Here is a 20,366-nt window from a genome sequence, read left to right on the forward strand (position 1 = left end):
CCCTATCATATCTCCCTTAATCGTCTCTTTTCCAAGGTGAACAGTCCCAGTCTTTTTAACCTCTCCTCATATGGAGGCTGTTCCATACTCCTAATCATTTTATTGCCCTTTTCTGTACCTTTTCCAATTCCAATATATCTTTTTTTGAGAGAGGGCAATCAGATCTGAATGTAGTATTCAAGATGTGGGCATACTTTGCATTGATATAGAGGCATTATGATATTGTTTGTTTTATGATCTATCCCTTTAGTAATTGTTCCTAACATTGTTAGCTTTTTTGACTGCTGCTGCACAGTGAACAGATGTTTTCAGAGAACTATCCACAATGACTCCAAGATCTCTGTCTTAAGTGATAACAGCTAATTTAGAAACTATCATTTTGCCTTTATAGCTGGGATTAGGGTTTCTAATGTTCATTACTTTGCATTTATCAATATTGAATTTCATCTGCTACTTTGTTGCCCAGTCAGCCAGTTTTGGGAGATCCCTTTGTAACTCTTCACAGTCAGCTTTGGACTTAACTTTCATGGAGGAAAGGACCATCAATGTCTATTAGCGAGAATGGGCACAGATGGTGTCCCTAGCCTCTGTTTGCCAGAAGCTGGGAATGGGGGACAGGGGATGGATCACTTGATGATGAAAACACTGTTTTGTTCATTCCCTCTGGGGCACCTGGCATTGTCCACTGTCGGAAGACAGGATACTGGGCTAGATGGACCTTTGGTCTGACCCACTATGGTTGTTCTTATGTTCTTGAGTAATTTAGTATTGTCTGCAAACTTTACCACCTCACTGCCTAACGCCTTTTCCAGATTTTTATGAACAGCACTGGTCCCAGTACAGATCCCTGGAGGACCAAGCTATTTACCTCTCTCTGCTGTGAAAACTGACCATTTATTCCTACCCTGTTTCCTATCTTTTAAACAGTTACTTATCCATGAGAGAACCTTTCCTCTTATTCCATGACTGCCTACTTTGCTTAAGAGCCTTTGGTGAGGGACCTTGTCAAAGGCTTTCTGAAAGTCCAAGTACACTAAATCCACTGGATCACCCTTGTGCACATGTTCGTTGACCACGTCAAGGAATCATAGAAGATTTGGGTCGGAAGAGACCTCAGGAGGTCATCTGGTCCAATCCCCTGCTGAAAGCAGGACCAACACCAACTAAAGCATCCCAGCCAGGGCTTTGTCAAGATGGGCCTTAAAAATCTCCACCACCTCCCTAGACAACCCATTCCAGTGCTTCACCACCCTCCTAGTGAAATAGCGTTTCCTAATATCCAACCTAGACTTCCCCCACAGCAACCTGAGACCATTGCTCCTTGTTCTGAGAACAGCCGAACTCCATTCGCTTTGGACCTCCCCCCTTCAGGCAGTTGAAAGCTGCTATCAAATCCCCTCTCACTTTTCTCTTCTGCAGACTAAATAAGCCCAGTTCCCTCAGCCTCTCCTTGTAAGTCATGTACCCCAGCCCCCTAATCATTTTTGTTGCCCTCCGCTGGACTCTCTCCAATTTGTCCACATCCTTTCTGTAGTGAGGGCCCGAAAACTGTACGCAATACTCCAGATGTGGCCTCACCAGTGCCCAATAGAGGGGAATAATCACTTCCCTCGATCTGCTGGCAATGTTCCTACTAATGCAGCCCGATATGCCATTAGCCTTCTTGGCAACAAGGGCACGCTGTTGACTCATATCCAGCTTCTCGTCCACTGTAATCCCCAGGTCCTTTTCTGCAGAACTGCCGCTTAGCCAGTCGGTCCCCAGCCTGTAGGAGTGCATGGGATTCTTCCGTCCCAAGTGCAGGACTTTGCACTTGTCCTTGCTGAACCTCATCAGATTTCTTTTAGCTCAATCCTCCAATTTGTCTAGGTCACTCTGGACTCTATCCCTACCCTCCAGCATATCTACCTCTGCCCCCAGTTTAGTGTCACGAACTTGCTAACAGTGCAATCCACCCCAACATCCAGCTCATTAAGGCATCATTAAGGAATTCTAATAGATTGCTGAAGCATGATTTCCCTTTACAAAAGCCAGGTTGTGATTCTTTGCTGCAGGGAGAACCAATTTTTGTATGGACTAGATAAAAAGCATGTCGTTCTGTGAAGTGTTTTATAGCAAGGTTCTATTGTATTTAATCACAGAAAATATACACATCTAACACCCACAATGCAAGATTGTTTCAAAGGACATATCTACCAACACTGCAAGGGAAGAGGGAAATTACATCACTACGTCCATTCAATGAGACTACAGACAGGGTGCTTTGTTTTTTAAAAAATGTGTACACTAAGAAACAAATGTACGAGTACCATGAAGAGCCAGCAGACAGTAACAACCTTCAGTCATTAATATTCTAGGGTTGGCTGAAGGTCAGAGTTTTGAGATGAAAGTTTTCATATCTCATTACTAACATCCTGAGTTACCTAGCCTTTTTGCACATGAGGTCATTTCATGGAAAATGTATTTTAATTCATATATGAACACAAACATTTTCTTCTAACTACTGGGAATTAATGCATGAAAACAGGGCTTTTGTTTCTTAATACATCTGGTTATGCTGCTTTATTTCTCTACTGAAGCAATAATCCTGTGTTTGACAGCACAACTGCTATAGCAATAATGATGTCCCACTAGGATTTCAGGTGAATTATAAACAGCAGAAATATTCAAGAAATGCATTAATGAAATTTTAACTAAGTTTACTAAATTAATGTAGTTCATAACTAGTTTACTTACTAGATCAAGAGCAGAGCCTCCACCAAGGTATTCCATTATTATCCATAATTTTGTATCCTGCAAAAACAGAACAGATTAAATTAGTAGCTTCACACTTTAGTTTCTTTCATGATTTGCTTCACACATTTTGCTGCAAAATGAATTCTGTAGCATTATTACAGTAAAGATGTAATGGCACAGAATTTCACTCAACTATAATCTGTCATGGCAGAAAAATACTGCCTCTGCTCCACATTTTTATTTATTTGATGATAACATACACTGACTTCATTCCATTTTATTCATTTTTTTCCATCTTAGATTTTACATCCTTATTTCCATACACTGTCTTGTCCTATATCTTCTAGGAACATAGGAACTACCATATCTGAATAGACTAGTGGTCCACATGAAATAGTCAGGTATTATGTTTCCATAACAGCCAAACACAGATGGATCAGAGGAAGGTGTAGACACCTTAACATTGCTACAGTATACCACTCAGGGGAGTAGGAGATTTCTCTCTAATGCAAGCTAATGAAAACCATCTGGAGCAGTAGGGAAGCCCTAGCTAGTTGAACTACACATATAAAGAAGAGTATTACAAGTGTCTAATCCAGTGTTTCTCAACCTGAAAAGTAGGGGGCACAGGACAGAAGAGAGGACTTGTGAACAATGAAAATAAAACAATACAAATATGCTCCAGAGGCTTGAGACAAAGTAGCTTATGGTTTCCCAAGAGTCATGTACTGTCCCTCCCTGCTCTTATAACAGCCCTTAACGTAGTTCATTGCAGAAGTAGCTAATATTCTTTGACCCCCCCAAAAAAGTAGTTAACACCAATTAAAGATGCCCAGTGGTATATTGTGCCTTCCCAGAAGAAGTTACTCACCTGGTGCAATAATGATGGTTCTTCGACATGTGTGTCCCTATGGGTAAGGGGTTCTCAAACTGAGGGTTGGGACTCCTCAGGGAGTCGCAAGGTTATTACATGGGGCAGGGAGGTGTCGTGAGCTGTCAGCCTCCACCCCAAACCCCACTTTGCCTCCAGCATTTATAATGGTGTTACATATATTTAAAAAGTGTTTTTAATGTATAAGGGGCGGGGGTCGCATTCAGAGGCTTGCTGTGTAAAAGGGGTCACCAGTACAAAAGTCTGAGAACCCCTGCTATGAGTGCTCCACTGTAGGTGCACTTGCATCCCTGCACTGCTGATTGGAGAAAAGTGCCAGCACAGCCTAATCCCCCTGAGGTCCTTCTCCACCGCAGTCATTGACAAGAACTCTGAAGCAGAGGGCAAGAGGGTGGGTTATGTGTCACCCATAGGGACACACATCTCAAAGAACCATCGTTATTGCACAAAGTGAGTAACTTCTTCTTTGAGTAGCGTCCCTATGGATACCTCACTGTAGGTGACTCCTGAGCAGTATCCCTACCAGAGGGCTGGGGCTTCGGGGTCGGGTCAGTTACAGATAACAATACTGTGGAGCCAAAAATGGCATTGGAGGCAGAGTCCCCAGTGATTGCATAATGTTCTGCAAAGGTGTGGATTGACATCCATGTTGCCGCTCTACAGATTTCTGAGATAGGGACATTCTAGAAGAAGGCGACTGATAAGGAGTTCGGCCTCGTGGACAGCGTGCAAATACTATCTGGTGGGGTAATGTTAAAGATCTGATATCATCTAAGGCAGTTTGAGACCTATTTGGAGAGTCTCTGGGCTATACTGCTTAGTCCTTAGATCTGTCTGCAATAGAGAGGAAAAGTTTAGGGGATTTCCTGAAAGCCTTCATCCTATGCAGGTAAAAGGCTAGGGCTCTCCTGACATCTATTGTGTACAATATAGCTTCCCTGCAGTCATGGTGAGGCTTGGGGTAGAAAATTGGAAGATGAACCAGTTGGTTCATGTGAAACGGGGAGGTTACCTTAGTGATTAATTTTGGTTGTGGCCAGAGTATAACCTTGTCCCAAAAGAATACTGGGGGGATGGGGGGGATGTGCGGGATGTGCCATCAGAGCTGCTATTTCTCCTAATCTCCTAGCTGAAGTGATTGCTGTCAGGAAATCTATTTTCATTGAAAGGTATGTAAGCGAGCAAATGGCCATAGGTTTGAAGGGAGGTATAGTCAGGCCTTTCAATACCAGGTTTAGGTCCCACATGGGAGTAGGATGTCGGGGTTGTGGGAAAAGGTTTACTATACCCATAAGGAATTGTTTACTGGTTGGCACTGAATATTAGCACTGAATATTCCTCTACTTGACGGTGAAAGGCTGCTATAGCTGTTAGGTGGACCGTGCGGGAACAGAGATAGTACTGAATTTTTTAGAGTTAGTACATAGTCTGGGATCTTTGGAAGAGTCAGGGGTGTCAGAGAGATATGTTGGGAGATACGCCATTTTCGAAACCTGGACCATTTACGTAGGTAAGTCCAGCATGTTGAGGACCTTCTACTATGTAATAATACCTCCTGTACCTCCTTTGAGCAGGAGCTCGTGTGTTCAACCATGAAGGAGCCAGGCTTTGAGGCAAAGAATCCTGAGGTTGGGATATAGGGTGCGTCCTTGGTTCTTCGAGAGGAAGTAAGAAGTGGATTGGAGAGAAATTGGTGGGCACGCCATGAGTTGTGACAGGTAAGGATACCAAGTCTGTCTTGGCCAAGTAGAAGCAATCAGCTCCTTCTCTTTTTATTATTAATAGGACTTTTGACAGTAGGAGAAATGGAGGAAAAGCATAGAGAAGGTCCCTGCCCCAGAGGAGGAGGAGAGAATCACCCATGGAGTGCTGTCCCATGATCGGGGTCAAAAGCATGGACATTTCTCGCTCAAGCAAGTGGCAAACATGTCTGTGGTCGGTGTCCCTCACTGCCTGAATAGGTTATGAAGTACCGCTGAGTTTATCTCCTACTTGTGGTCGAGTGGGAATTTCCCAATGAGACTGTCCATTATCAAGTTCTGAGTGCCTGGAAGGTAAGTGGCTGATAGTATGACATCCTGGGAGATACACCAGTTCCACAGTCTCATTGCCTCAGCATAGAAAGAGGGATGATCTGCCTCCCCCTTGCCGATTTACATAGTACATACATGCTATGTTTTCTGTTAGGACTCTCGTGTGTGATCCCTTGATCAGTCAGAGGAAATGGGCACTAGCATCTCTGAGCGCCCTTAGTTTGAGGAGGATGATGTGGAGGGATATCTCCATGGATGACCACCTGGCCTTTTGCTGTGAAGTCATTTAGATGCATGTCCCATTCTATGAGGGATGTGTCAGTGATTAGAAGCAATGACAGGGAGATTTGTGAAAAGGGGAAACCCTTGAAAACATTTGCTGGGTCTTTCCACACGTCTAAGGACTTTTTGATCCTGGTGGGGTAGTGACAGACATTTGTCTAGCCTATCTGTTTGGCCTGTACACTGAACTGAACCAAAACTGGAAGCATCGCATGTGAAGCGTCACATGTGGTATTACCACTGTGGCAGCTGCCATATGACCCAAGAGTTGCAGGCAGTGCCTGGCTCATATTTGTGGGCTGTCTATATGAGTGAGGCCAAAGAGAGGAATCTGGGTTGAGGTACATAAGAACAGAAGAATGGACCTACTGGGTTGGACCAAAGGTCCATCTAGCCCAGTATCCTGTCTTCCGACAGTGGCCAGTGCAAGGTGCCCCAGAGGGAATAAACAAAACAGTGTTTTCATCATCAAGTGATCCATCCCGTCGCCCATTCCCAGCTTCTGGCAAACAGAGGCTAGGGACACCATTCCTGCCCATCCTGGCTAATAGCCATTGATGGACCTATCCTCCATGAACATATCTAGTTCTTTTTTTAACCCTGTTATGGTCTTGGCCTTGGCCTTCACAACATCCTCTGGCAAGGAGTTCCACAGGTTGACTGTGCATTGTGTGAAGAAATATTTCCTTTTATTTGTTTTAAACCTGCTGCCTATTAATTTTCACTTGGTGACCCCTAGTTCTTGTATTATGAGAAGTAAACACCACTTCCTTATTTATTCTCTACACCAGTCATGATTTTATAGCCCTCAATCATATCTCCCCTTAGCAGTCTCTTTTCCAAGCCCAGTCTTGGAAAAGTCCCAGTCTTATTAATCTCTCCTCATATGGAAGCCGTTCCCTTCTCCTAATCATTTTTGTTGCCCTTTTCTGAACCTTTTCCAATTCCAATATATCTTTTTTGAGATGGGGCGAGCACATCTGCACACAGTATTCAAAATAAGGTTGTACCAAGGATTTATATAGAGGCAACATGATATTTTCTGTCCTATTATCTATCCCTTTCTTCATTATTCCCAGCATTCTGTTCACTTTTTTGACTACCATTGCACATTGAGTGGATATTTTCAGAGAACTATCCACAATGACTAGAAGATCTCTTTCTTGAGTGGTAACAGCTTATTTAGACCCCATCATTTTATAAGTATAGTTAGGATTATGCTTTCCAAGGTGCATTACTTTGCAATTAACATTATATTTCATCGGCCATTTTATTGCCCAGTCACCCAGGTTTGAGAGATCCTTTTGTAACTCTTCACAGTCTGCTTGGGTCTTAACTATCTTTAGTAATTTTGTATTATCTGCAAATTTTGCCATTTCACAGTTTCCCCCTTTTCCCAGATTCTTTATGAATATGCTGAATAGGACTGGTCCCAAGACAGACCCCTGGGGGACACCATTATTTACTTCTCTCCATGCTGAAAACTGATCATTTATACCTACCCTTTGTTGCCTATCTTTTAACCAGTTACTAATCCATGAGAGAACCTTCCCTCTTATCCCGTGGCAGCTTACTTTGCGTAAGAGCCTTTTGTGAGGGACCCTGTCAAAGGCTTTTTCAAAATCTAAGTATAGTATATCCACTGGATCGCCTTGATCCACATGCTTGTTGAACCACTCAAAGAATTCTAGTAGATTGGTGAGGCATAATTTCCCTTTACTAAAACCATGTTGACTCTACCTCAACGAATTATCTGACAATACTGTTCTTTATTATAGTTTCAACCAGTTTGCCCAGTACTTAAGTCAGGCTTACAAGCCTGTAATTGCCGGGATTACTTCTGGAGCCCTTTTTAAAAATTGGCGTCACAGTAGCTATCCTCCAGTCATCTGGTACAGAAGCTGAGTTAGAAGAGCTTTGGCCTGGAAGGACTCGAGGCTGGCGTCTAGGAATTCCAGGCGCTGCACTGGAGTGAGGGTTGATTTCTGGGTGTTGATCTGTAAGCCCAATTCTGTGATTAAGTCTATTGCAGATCTGGTGACTCGGCGAACCTATTGGAAGGACCAGGCTCTGAGAAGGCAGTCAGTAGGGGAAATCATGGTCCCTTGGGAGAGCAGGTGCACAGTCAGTACTAAAGAGAATCTTGGAGAATACTCTCTGAACAGATGATAGCCTGAAGATGAGTACTCTATACTGGTATGGGGTTTTGTCCTAGGGTAATCTGAGGAATTGTCTGTGGGATGGTAGGATTGAGATATGGAAGTAGGCATCTTGAAGGTTGTCATAAAAATAAAGGGAAGGGTAAACACTTAAATCCCTCCTGGCCAGAGGAAAAATCCTTTCTCCTGTAAAGGGTTAAGAAGCTAAGGTAACCTCGCTGGCACCTGACCAAAATGACCAATGAGGAGACAAGATACTTTCAAAGCTGGATGAGGGGGAAGCAAAGGATTCCCTCTGTCTGTGTGTTGCTTTTGCCAGGAACAGAGCAGGAATGCCAGTCAGAACTCCTGTAAAAAGTCAGTAAGCAATCTAGTTAGATATGCGTTAGATTCTGTTTTGTTTAAATGAATGATAAAATAAGTTGTGCTGAATGGAATGTATATTCCTGTTTTTGTGTCCTTTTGTAACTTAAGGTTTAGCCTAGAGGGATTCTCTATTGTTTGAATCTGATTACCCTGTAAGGTATTTACCATCCTGATTTTACAGAGGTGATTCTTTTACTTTTTCTTTAATTAAAATTCTTCTTTTCAGAAAGTGAATGCTTTTTCATTGTTCTTAAGATCGAAGGGTTTGGGCCTGTGTTCACCTATGCAAATTGGTGAGGATTTTTATCAAGCCTTCTCCAGGAAAGGGGGTGTCGGGCTTGGGGGGATTTTGGGGGGAAAGACGTTTCCAAGTGGGCTCTTTCCCTGTTATATTTGTTAGACGTTTGGTGGTGGCAGCAATACAATCCAGGGACAAAAGGTAAAATAGATTGTACCTTGGGGAAGTTTTAACCTAAGCTGGTAAAATAAGCTTAGGGGGGTTTTCATGCAGCTCCCCACATCTGTACCCTAGAGTTCAGAGTGGGGAAGAAACCTTGACAAAGGTTGAGGGCTGAAAACCAGTCTCCCTGTACCAATGCTGGAATAATTGTTGCTAGAATGACCATCTTGGATTTTTGAGCTTTGACAAACTTTTTGAGTGCTCTGAGGTCCAGTATGGATCTCCAACCTACCTATCTCTTGGGTATTCAGAAATAACAACCTTTGCCTCATAGATGTTGAGGTACTGGTTCTATGGTTCCTAACCGGAGTAGACTATCTCTCGTCTTAGTAAAGTCATGAGAAGAGTTCCTGAAGAAGGATGCTGTGGAGGGGACAGGGAGGTAAAATGGATGGAGTACCCATTGCAAACAATCTCCAAGACCCATCAGTCTGATGTTATGCATTCTCAGATGCTGGGGAACATTGCCAGATGGTAGCCAAATGGGAAGGAAGCACTGGTCAGCTGTAAGAGTTGGCGGGAGTGGTCTATCGTCACCTCAACCATCAAAATTGGAAGTCGACAGTTGGGAAGACTGCAGGCCAGATGGTTTATGACTAGAGAACTTGGTTTCCTTTCTCTGTGGCTGGTAGTAACATTGAGTCGAATACTGGGAGGTGCATGGTTTGTGCTGTGGACGAAATTTCCTCTTTTGTCCTGACATGTAGATGACCAATGAACGGACAGAGAGAGGCATCTGTCTTCTCGTGAAGAGCTTAGGGTCTTCAAAGGGAAGGTCTTCAACGGTCGACTACACCTCCTTAGGGAATCCCAACAGGTGTAGCCGACACACACACTGCCTCACCACCACAGTGGAGATGGATCAGGACACTGTGTCAAGGGCAGACTGTAGCACTGTCTTTGCCAACAGTTTTCCCTTCTGGATGATGGCTTTGAATTGGTTGTGATGTGACTCAAGCAGCTGATCAATAAAGTTAAGTTTTGAATAGGTGACAGTCACATTTCGCCATCAGGGCTTGGTAATTGGCAATTTGAAACTGTAGCATGGCCGAGGAATAGGCTTTCCTTCCAAAGAGGTTGAAACACTTCCAATCCCTGTCGGGGGGGAATGGATCTCATTTTGTGTGACGGCCATGAGAGTTCACAGCATCCATCACGATGGAGTTGGGTGGAGGGCGGGAGAAGAGGAATTCCATCTCCCTAGCTGGGACATAATATTTTTTAATCAGCCCTTTTGGAAGTAGGTGCCACCAATTTTGGGGTCTGCCATATAGTTTTTGTGGGGTCCAGGAGAGCCTCATTAATAGGGAGGGCTATTTTAGAGGATGAGGTGTGTAGTATGTCAATGAGCTTCTGATGGGAGTCACATTACAGCTACCATTAGAAGAAGTCAGTATCTGCAACTCTCTTTGCCAGCTCCTGGAAAAGCTGGACATCATCGGTCAAGGACGGTGGGAGAGGCATGAGAGCCTTGTCTGGGGAGGAGGAGGATATGTTGGTCCTCAGCACCTCTTCTTCAATGCCGCCCTCCTGTTCCTCCACGATCTCTTCTGGAAGTTCCGAGGCTCTAGATGCTATGGCAGAGGGGGAGCATCTTGAGGGTTCATAGGTGAGGCTAGAAGCCCAAGAGGCGTGGGTGTGCTATGCAGGCCAAGGATCCCAGTATGGCCACTAGGATGGTGGTGCCTATAGTTGGCCATACCATGCTGGTGGTGGGGCTGTCTGAAGGTATTCTATGGGGCCTTCCTGGTAATGAGCATGTCAAAGTTCCTTCCCTACTCTGAACTCTAGGGTACAGATGTGGGGACCTGCATGAAAAACTCCTAAGCTTACTTTTACCAGCTTAGGTTAAAACTTCCCCAAGGTACAAACTATTTTACCCTTTGCCCTTGGACTTCCACTGCCACCACCAAACGTTTATCTGGGTTTATTTATTAGGAAAGCGTTGTTTGGAAATGTCTTTCCCCCAAAAATCCTCCCAACCCTCGCACCCCACTTCCTGGGGAAGGTTTGGTAAAAAATCCTCACCAATTTGCATAGGTGACCACAGACCCAAACCCTTGGATCTTAAGAACAATGAAAAAGCATTCACTTTCTGAAAAGAAGGATTTTAATAGAAGTAAAAAGTAAAAAAGAATCACCTCTGTAAAATCAGGGTGGTAACTACCTTACAGGGTAAACAGATTCAAAACATAGAGAATCCCTCTAGGCAAAACCTTAAGTTACAAAAAGACACACAGACAGGAATATCCATTCTATTCAGCCCAACTTAATTTCTCAGCCATTTAAAAAAATCATAATCTAACGCATATCTAGCTAGATTACTTACTAAATTCTAAGACTCCATTCCTGTTCTGTCTCCGGCAAAAGCATCACACAGACAGACTCTTTGTTTTTCCCTCCCTCCAGCTTTTAAAAGTATCTTGTCTCCTCATTGGTCATTTTGGTCAGGTGTCAGCGAGGTTATCCTAGCTTCTTAACCTTTTACAGGTGAGAAGATTTTTCCTCTGGCCAGGAGGGATTTTTAAAGCTAGCATAAGAAGACTCCAGTGCTAAGGGAAGACTCTATGTCGAGATCCCATTACCAAGAAGAGAAGACTCCAGTACGTCAGATACATGGATGTGTCTCAAGTGCCGGAATTCCAATGGTACCAATTGACTCAGTGCCACTGGCAGTACCAAGCGGGTTGGAGATCTTGCCCTCACCCACTGCTCCAGTGCTGCATGGGGATCGGTGACTGTGCTGATGGTACAGCGCATATTGGCAGCATCTTCTTAGTGGAGTACTGCCTCTTGTCTTTGTCCTCTGGTGCTGCTGACTCAGTGCCTGTGCCTATTGGTTCCTTATGCATGTCAACAGTACCTGCCAATCCAGATCTTTATGAGCCATGGGTACCGGACTGGGACTGTCTTGGTTCCAACAGTACCAAGGATACAGAGCGTGCCAGAGATCATTTACAGCTGGCTCAGGGCTCACTGTGGAAACTTTCTGCTCTCTTTTTTAATGACTTGTGAGAGGGGTCAGCAACTGTTTTCTTTGACTCAGTCCCTGGATGATGAGAGCTGTGGAAAAGACTCACTTCTGCCAGGTGACTCTCAGTATGGGTCCGTGAAGGGGTGGAGGGCTGCCTCCATGAAGATAATCTTCTGTCTCAACTCCCTGTCCTTTCGAGAACTGGGTCTGAGCTGCTGGCAAAGACTATACTACTGTGGAACATGGCCTTCCCTGAGGTAGCGTATGCACTTGGAGTGCTTGTCTGCTACAGGATGACCTCTTTGCAAGAGAGGTACTTCTTGAAGCCCTGTGAACTGGGCATACCCTATTAGGGGAAGGGTCTCCAAAAAGCAGGGGGTGGGGGATAAAGTTGGTGTTTTTTGTTGGATGTTTATTCAGGAAGAAAGCAGCAGCAGAAGGTACAATTAAGAATGGGGAGACTAACTACAGAAAAGTAAAAGGTAATGGTCATGAAGGGATTGCTAATAGCTTTGTCTCTAGCCGGGGCGGTTGAGAAGGATCTGAGGGGGTTAGCCCGTGTGCATTGCCTAGCCTCATGGTAGGGAACAAGGAGAAACAGCGCATGTGTTGGCCTAATGGACACTGCTACCAACGTTCTCTGATCAGCAGTGCAGGTACTCAAGCATACCTACAGTGAAGCACCCATAAGGACACTACTCAAAGACGTATGTCAAGTTAAGCATAAAAACTTCTGAAAATCAAGAAATGAAGAGTTAAGATACATGTCCACACAACTGTAATTCTGTCCCATGGAGCTGACCATAGCCACTGGGAATTATTGGCATGCACTCCACCTGCATTCACTGCATACGTGTAGCTGTATTGAGTGCTGGAGGAATTGGCTGGAGCAGCTTAGAAGAGCTGTGATTGCAATATGAGGCCATCTGGGGGGTCTGTGCTCCTTCAAAAGGGGTATTAGCCCCTCTCCCTGACCCATGTGTGTGACCAGAGGAAAAAGATCCATGTGTATGTTGGGAGACCTAGTATGCCTTACATTGTGCAGCTCTAAGGAGTAGCAGGGCACAGGGGTCTTCCTGCCATGAGGACTGTCAGCAATGCTGTTCTATGCTATATAGGTTTACATACCACGCTTATTGTAGAATGTGAGCGCCTGCCAGTAGTGCTGCATTGAGCAAAGTGACTACACAACTGCTATGTGTGTTCTCTCGTCCTCTCTCCCGAGGGAGATGTGTGTTTAGTGGAGTGTCTTGTTTCTGTAGGGTTTTTGGGATTTTTTGTTTGTTTGTTAAATATACCTGTGTTTTTTATTAGAGAAGGCAAGTTCAAAGAAATGTGCCTTGCAGTTAGAATGGAAACTTTTTGATATTCCTTAGAGTGAGTTCATTCCAGTCTCTGACCATTCTCAGAGGAGCATCTGTCTTCTGCACAGATGAGCTTTACTTTTATTATTGAGCGTTCCATTTTGCCAGACAAGTGAAGTTGTCTGCCAAGGTCTCCATTCCGGACCTTTAGACCATCTTGCACTTAGGAGGAAGATGAGAGTGGTCGGTGTCTTTAATTAAAGTGGAAGTATAGCATTAGATGGCATCATGTGCATAAGAATAGAGGGATGTAAAAGACCATGTAATATGTAGCAGATATGATGTCCCTTCTGTGCAGTAGATTAAGTGTTTGACAGTAGGGCAGACATAGGTAGCTCCTGTCCAGTACAGTGCAAAGACAGTGTACATGTCATGGGTGTACTGGGGCCTCACTCAAAGAAGGGAGAGGTTAGGTTCCATGGAGTGTATTTCATGGTTTTCACAAATTTGAGTTTTGCTGAACCTGACATTCTAGAAGGGCACCACTGGGCAACCCTAACTCTGTGTGAAGGTTATGTTTTTTGTCAGTGAATTTCCTCAATTTTTTTAAACAGAAAGAAATGTTGCTGGTAGGAGTTCAGGGTCTTTCAGGCAGTTGTAATTATCATGTAGGTTTGCAGCTGAGTTGTTACTGTGGCCAGGTAATGATGATAATACATTACTCTTACACAGCACTTCTCATCAGTACATCTCAAAGTGCTTTAGTAAAGAGGGAAATGTTGTCATCCCCATGGTACAGATGGGAAAACTGAGGCACAGAGAAGAAGAGAAGTGACCTGATCAAGGTTATCCAGCTGACTTGTGGCATAGCTGAGAATAGATGCCAGGTTTTATGAATCCCAGTGCACTGTTCTCTCCACTAGGCCACACATTTGCAATGAGATTCCTAAATCCTCCCCTCATCTCTACCCTACACACTTTGTTATTGTGGCATGGGAATGATGGTTATGCTTTGAAATGTTTGGAATATGTAATTACTAAGACAGCCAGTGAAATTAATCTCAGACATGATCTATGCCCCCAAAATTTTAGTTTTGTGACATGGTAGTTTACTTTAAGCATATGGTATGCCTCTCCCCCTCCACCTTTCTCCCTCACCACCCCCCACAACAGAACTCCTGCCACCATTTCAAGATTGCCTTCCCCTTCCAGTCCCATTAAGCCATTAGCACTTAGAAGCCAGGCACGGACAAAAAAATAGAATCTGTGAACTGAAGGAAAGTCTATTTGGGGGTGGGGAGAAGAGTCTATATTTCATGGAACTTCTTGATTCAAGAGACCCAAAATTTGGATTACTAATCCTATCCCATGTCCCGATGAGAGAGAGCAAACTCCAGCAAAATCTGAATAAGCATGAAGATTTTAGGGTACTTAAAAGAATTGTCCTTTAAAACAGAAAAATCTTCATTTTAATTGTAGTGATTTGGAAAGTTGCTCTACACATTCATCTTCAGCATAGGAAGCTATGAGAGATATGAAGTGGCCCATTCATCTCATAGTGATGTTCTCATATCAATGAGAACACCTCCCTGGAGGTGAATGCAGCCTGAAACAATAGCTCTGAGAGGGGTGAACAGATCCAATCATCTCACTGGATGTCCTCCACCGTGCTTGAGAATCTCTGAGATGCATCAAGCATGTCTGTTCTCAGCTCTTCACCCTAATCTCAGTAATGTGTTCTTGCTACATACTCCCAGCATGCCTGTCTTCAGCTCCCATCCAGAAGGATAAACGCTTTTTACAATAATGATGGCTCACCTGCAGCGTAGGGAGAGGGATTTTGACATCCACCGACGGACAAATCCTGACATGCACAGGGATCAGGGAAAGGATTCGGACCCCCAAAAAGTCAAACTCCCCTCTCCCCATATCCCAGATGCAGCGCAGGGAGAGGGGCGCAGCCTCCCCCAGACTCGGGTACATACACACACATAAGGGGAATCACAGAACTGGAAGGCACGTCGAGAGATTTTCCAGTCAAGTCCCTTGCAATTTATTCCACTGCTTAACTACGTTAACAGTAAGGAAGTTTTTCCTAATGTCCAACCTAAACCTACCTTGCTGCAATTTAAGCTCATTGCTTTTTGTCCTATCCTTTGCAGTTAAGAACAATTTTTCTCCCTCCTCCTTGTAACAACCTTTTATGTACTTGAAAAATTGTTATATCCCGTCAGTCTTCTGTTTTCCAGACTAAACAAACCCAATTTTATCAATCTTCCCTCATAGGTCATGCCTTCTAGACTTTTTTGGCTGACTTAGAACAACGCTTCCTTAACAACGCTTCCGTCCTCTATGCTCCTACTCTACTTGCGCTACATTGATGACATCATCATCTGGACCCATGGAAAAGAAGCCCTTGAGGAATTCCACCATGGTTTCAACAATTTCCATCCCACCATCAACCTCAGCCTGGACCAGTCCACACAAGAGATCCACTTCCTGGACACTATGGTGCTAATAAGCGATGGTCACATAAACACCACCCTATACTGGAAACCTACTGACCGCTATGCCTACCTACATGCCTCCAGCTCTCATCCAGACCACACCACATGATCCATTGTCTACAGCGAAGCTCTACAATACAACCGCATTTGCTCCAACCCCTCAGACAGAGACAAACACCTTCAAGATCTCTATCAAGCGTTCTTACAACCCATCTTGATTATCACTACAAAAGGTTTCCCCCACCCCGCTCTCCTGCTGGTAATAGCTCACTTTACCTGATCACTCTTGTTACAGTGTGTATGGTAACACCCATTGTTTCATGTTCTCTGTGTATATAAATCTCCCCACTGTATTTTCCACTGCATGCATCCAATGAAGTGAGCTGTAGATCACAAAAGTTTATGCTCAAATAAATTTGTTAGTCTCTAAGGTGCCACAAGTACTTCTTTTCTTTTTGCGAATACAGACTAACACGGCTGCTACTCTGAAAGCTAATAATTTTTGTTGCTCTTCTCTGGACTTTCGCCAATTTGTCCACATCTTTCCTGAAAAGTGGCCCCCAGAACTGGACACAAGACTCCAGTTGAGACCTAATCAGCATGGAGTAGAGCAAAAGAATTATTTCTTGTGTCTTGCTTACAACAATCCTGCTAATACAATCCAAAACTATGTTTGCTTTTTTTTTTTTTTTTTTGGCAACAGTTACACTGTTGACTCATATTTAGTTTGTGATCCACTAAGATCCCCATGTCCCTTTCCTTCCTAGTCAGTCATCTCCTATTTTGTATGTCTGCAACTAGATTGTTCCTTCCTAAAATTTGTCCTTACTGAATTTCATCCTATTTATTTCAGACCATTTCTCTAGTTTGTCCAGATCATTTTATAATTTAAACCTGGTTGTCTTTATTTAATTGATGACCCTCATGTGTACAGTTTAAACTGTTTGTCCAATGTGCATGACATTTCTCTACAATGAATTTCATCTCCAGCTTGTTGACAAAACCACTCCATGATATTTGATCCTAGAAGAGTCATTCACAATCCTCCCTAGTCTCTAACCTAAACAACTGTATTAGAAAATTTTACCTCATTATTTAAAACACACCCCCAACAGAAGCACTATTCTATATCTCGTCCAGCAGAAGGTAGCTTATGATTTATGTTAGAACCACAAACCTATTTTATACCTTCAGTGCATTTAGTTCATGAAAAAGGTATTTTTAAGCTATGCTAACGTCACCATTCTTTTTCAGGTTTTGATACCATGCTGAAACTCTTTCAGTTCTGTGCATCAATCAACAAATACTCAGAAAAGCTCTGGAGTAAAAATGTAAAGATATATCCTTCACAAATTGAACACTGCCATGTAAGATGGCAAGGAAAGAATTACAAAAATGCACCCTAAATGAAAAAAAGACTTATTTGAGACCTTAATAACTCATAGGCAAAACAGCAAGTATACGTGAGTCCATAGCAGTAGAACTGTAGGCAGATTCAACACCCTGTCAAAAAGTTATACAGCAAAATCTCTAATCTTTTATATTTTTCTAAAAAATTAAGTTTCTATACTTTATGTTTGTTGTCACAGTTATAGGATTAACTACACACTTCCCCTTTTTGGTCTCTCTGAATGCATACTGTGAGTTATTGGACCTTGCACCTTTACTATCTTTAGGTGGAATTTCACAATTCTAGCCCTGGACCCAGTCTAAGTGTGCAATAGTACCATGTATCCACAGTTCTTACCCTGCAAGTTCACCTGAATTCCAGAGCTTGCATTTTTATTAAGGAGTCTGACCACTGGTATGGCGATAAGACAAAGTATTGTTTATTTTAGCAGCAGAACAAAGGTTTTTAGAGAAAAAAGGATTCTAAAAATAGCAAACAGTCTATGGGCATGTCTATCTTACCTAAAGTCCCACCATCGTTTACTGGTGACTAGTCAGCCCTAACTCCTCTAGATACCCCAGATGGGTCATGTGTCTCAGTCTGGCTCCCCTGAATAAGTACAAACTCTCTCTTAGGAGAAAGAGTCCCTTTTAATTCTACTACCATTTTTTTGTTCTTTTGTGTTCTCAGGCTTTGACCCTTCCTGGTCCAAACCAGTTTTGCAAGTTGGCAGGAGGCAGAAATAAAATAATCAAAACTAATAGTTTTATTATTGTCCCTTAACTCTTAAAGTGTTTGCTGAGAAGTGGCTTACCCTGAACCTTTCATTTCCTTTCTACCTGCTTTTCCAAACAGCCTATTGAACCAAACCAAAATATTCACAAAGTAAACATCTCAATAACCAAGTCAACATGCAGTATTCATAATTTGATACACAGCAACTCTAAATCCATCACAGTTGTGAAAAAAAGTGATGTCTTCTTGAACCTGCAAACCTGAACAATAACTGACACGGGCATGAACTTCCCCAGTTCATCTTGACTGTGTGCTACCTGTGAAACTTAATGACAACTTAAGTGTCAGTAAATAACTATTCCATTGTGGATTATTTCAGCAGAGACATCCAGATAATATGCTTACCCCGGCTAAAAGTAATGAGGCCCGTGGGTGTATGTCTACACAGCATTTTGGAGTGAGCCTCCCAGCCTGGGCTGACAGTCTTGGGTTGGTGGGTCTCATGCTAGCGCTCTAAAAATAACTGTATAGACATCACTTTGAAGTTGTAGCATATTCTGGAGCTTGGTCTCTGAAGCCTACGGAAGGGGGTGAGCTGGAACTTCAAAGCACTGTCTATACTGCCTCTGCATCATGTGGTGTGGGTCACTTGCCAGGATTATCTGGGTATGTATCATTTAATCATTTATCTGGCATTACAGAGGCCTTGAGCACTGGTGCACCTTGGTCCCTCTTCTTCACAATTGTCTAGTCTCCTATAGGTCTCATTTACTTTGATCTCATTTTCATAGTTAGGTTCAGTGTGCAGATGGCTGGGTAGTGTTGGTGGCCTGTGATATACAAGAGGCCAAACTAGATGATTTAGTGGTCCTTTCTGGCCTTAAACTCCATGACTATGTCACTTTGCAAAAGCACAAAGCAGCCAGAGCCAAAGGGTCAATTAAGATGGGTTTACCATTATGTTTTGTATCATCAGAGCAACATGAAATAACTGGAGGGTACATCCCAGTTTCCTGTCCTTCCTGCATGCCCCACATTGTCCTGCGCTAGAGTGGATAAAAAATTATGTTATTAAATCAGATTTACATTAAATTTATTTTTCCTTTTTAAAACAGACCTATTACATATAAATTTTGAAATTATGGCAACCTATATTAAGGTCTAAACTTACTATAATTAAAATAATACAATAAAAAAGTAATACTCAAGCAGTATATTTTTGCTGCTGAAGTTTTAAAGAAAGTGAAACAACTGAACTGGTGGAAATGACTGGCTAAGCACCTGGAATGGGAAGTTACTTACCAGGTATTATAATTAGAATTCTTCGAGATGTATTGTTTATATGCATGTTCCATTGCTGGCGGTGCATGTGCCTCACGAGCTTGAGATTGGCATCTTTTTGATCAACAATATCCATATGGCATGTATGCACCCCTCAGTCCTCATGCTCTGCAGCAAGGGCATATAAGCGCAAAGCACACTCGCCGCTACTCGGTTCCTCCTCACCGCAGACTCCCCAGCATAGGGACTTCTAGGTAGAGGGGACGGGGGGGGTGTGAGTTGTGGAATATGAATAAGGACAACACATCTTGAAGAACTCATTACTGTACCCGGTAAGTAACTTCCCATTTTCCTTCAAGCGCTCATCAATATGCACATTCCATTGCTGGCAATTCCCAAGCAGTGATTTTGTTAAGGAGGTGGGATCTCAGAGTAGTTACCTAAGCAGTGAATGAAGAAACACTTTACCAAATGCGGCATTAGACCAGGAGGCCTCAGACAGGGCATAGCATCTCATGAATGTGCATAACAATGCCCAAGTAGCTGCTTTACAAGTATCTGACGTTGACAGATTTCGCAGTGATGCTGTTGATGCAACCTAGGCTCTAGTGGAGCGAGCCCTCATTGTGGATGGTGGATCTATCTTGTCCACCTAGTAGCATGTTTTGATACAGTCGTAAATCCAGTTTGATAAGTCTCTGAGATGAAAATGCAGACCCTTTCGACCTTTCTGCAATGGCGGTGAGCTGCCTTGGTGATTTTCCAAAGGGTTTTGTTCTAAATAGTAAACCAGGGCCTTCTGTTGGCTAGCGTGTGCAACGTTGCCTCAGACTTGGATGGATAAGTCTTTAGAAGAATACCAGTAGATGTATTTGCTGATTCAGGTAGAATTCTGTCGCTATTTTGGAGAAGTTTAGGGTGTGTTCTCCTGGATACTTGTCTGTGATGGTCACGGTGTACAGCAGGTCAGCCATCAGTGCCTGAAGCTCCCTTATTCTTCTGGCAGAACTTATTGCAATTAAAAGTTCCATTTTTATGGAAAGGTGTAGCAGGCAAAAAAAGGAAATAGGTTCAAAGTGTGCCATGTAGCTCTGTCTTGTTAATTCTTGTCTGCTGCTTATTACAACTTCTCTAACTGGAGAGGAATAGGCCTGCTCTATCGACAACAACCATCCAGTCACCATGCTTGAGAGAAAGGGACCCCCCAGGTTTGGGTGTAGGACTGTCTCTAGTTCTGAGACAGCAGG

At 43.2% G+C, this 20,366-nt stretch overlaps 1 protein-coding gene across 6 annotated transcripts in view; it reads right to left on the minus strand.

Annotated features, from left to right (window-relative positions):
* The window catches only part of STK24 (serine/threonine kinase 24), a 136,166-nt gene that overhangs the window by 52,591 nt on the left and 63,209 nt on the right, over positions 1-20,366 (minus strand). For all 6 annotated transcript variants that reach the window (XM_073348324.2, XM_073348314.2, XM_073348276.2 and 3 more), the window contains exon 3: positions 2,737-2,793. In XM_073348324.2, coding sequence (XP_073204425.1) covers positions 2,737-2,793 — 57 coding nt within the window. The remainder of the gene's footprint in view (positions 1-2,736; positions 2,794-20,366) is intronic.

The sequence above is a fragment of the Lepidochelys kempii genome, chromosome 1 (genome assembly GCF_965140285.1).
Source record: "Lepidochelys kempii isolate rLepKem1 chromosome 1, rLepKem1.hap1, whole genome shotgun sequence".
Classification (NCBI taxonomy): domain Eukaryota; kingdom Metazoa; phylum Chordata; order Testudines; family Cheloniidae; genus Lepidochelys; species Lepidochelys kempii.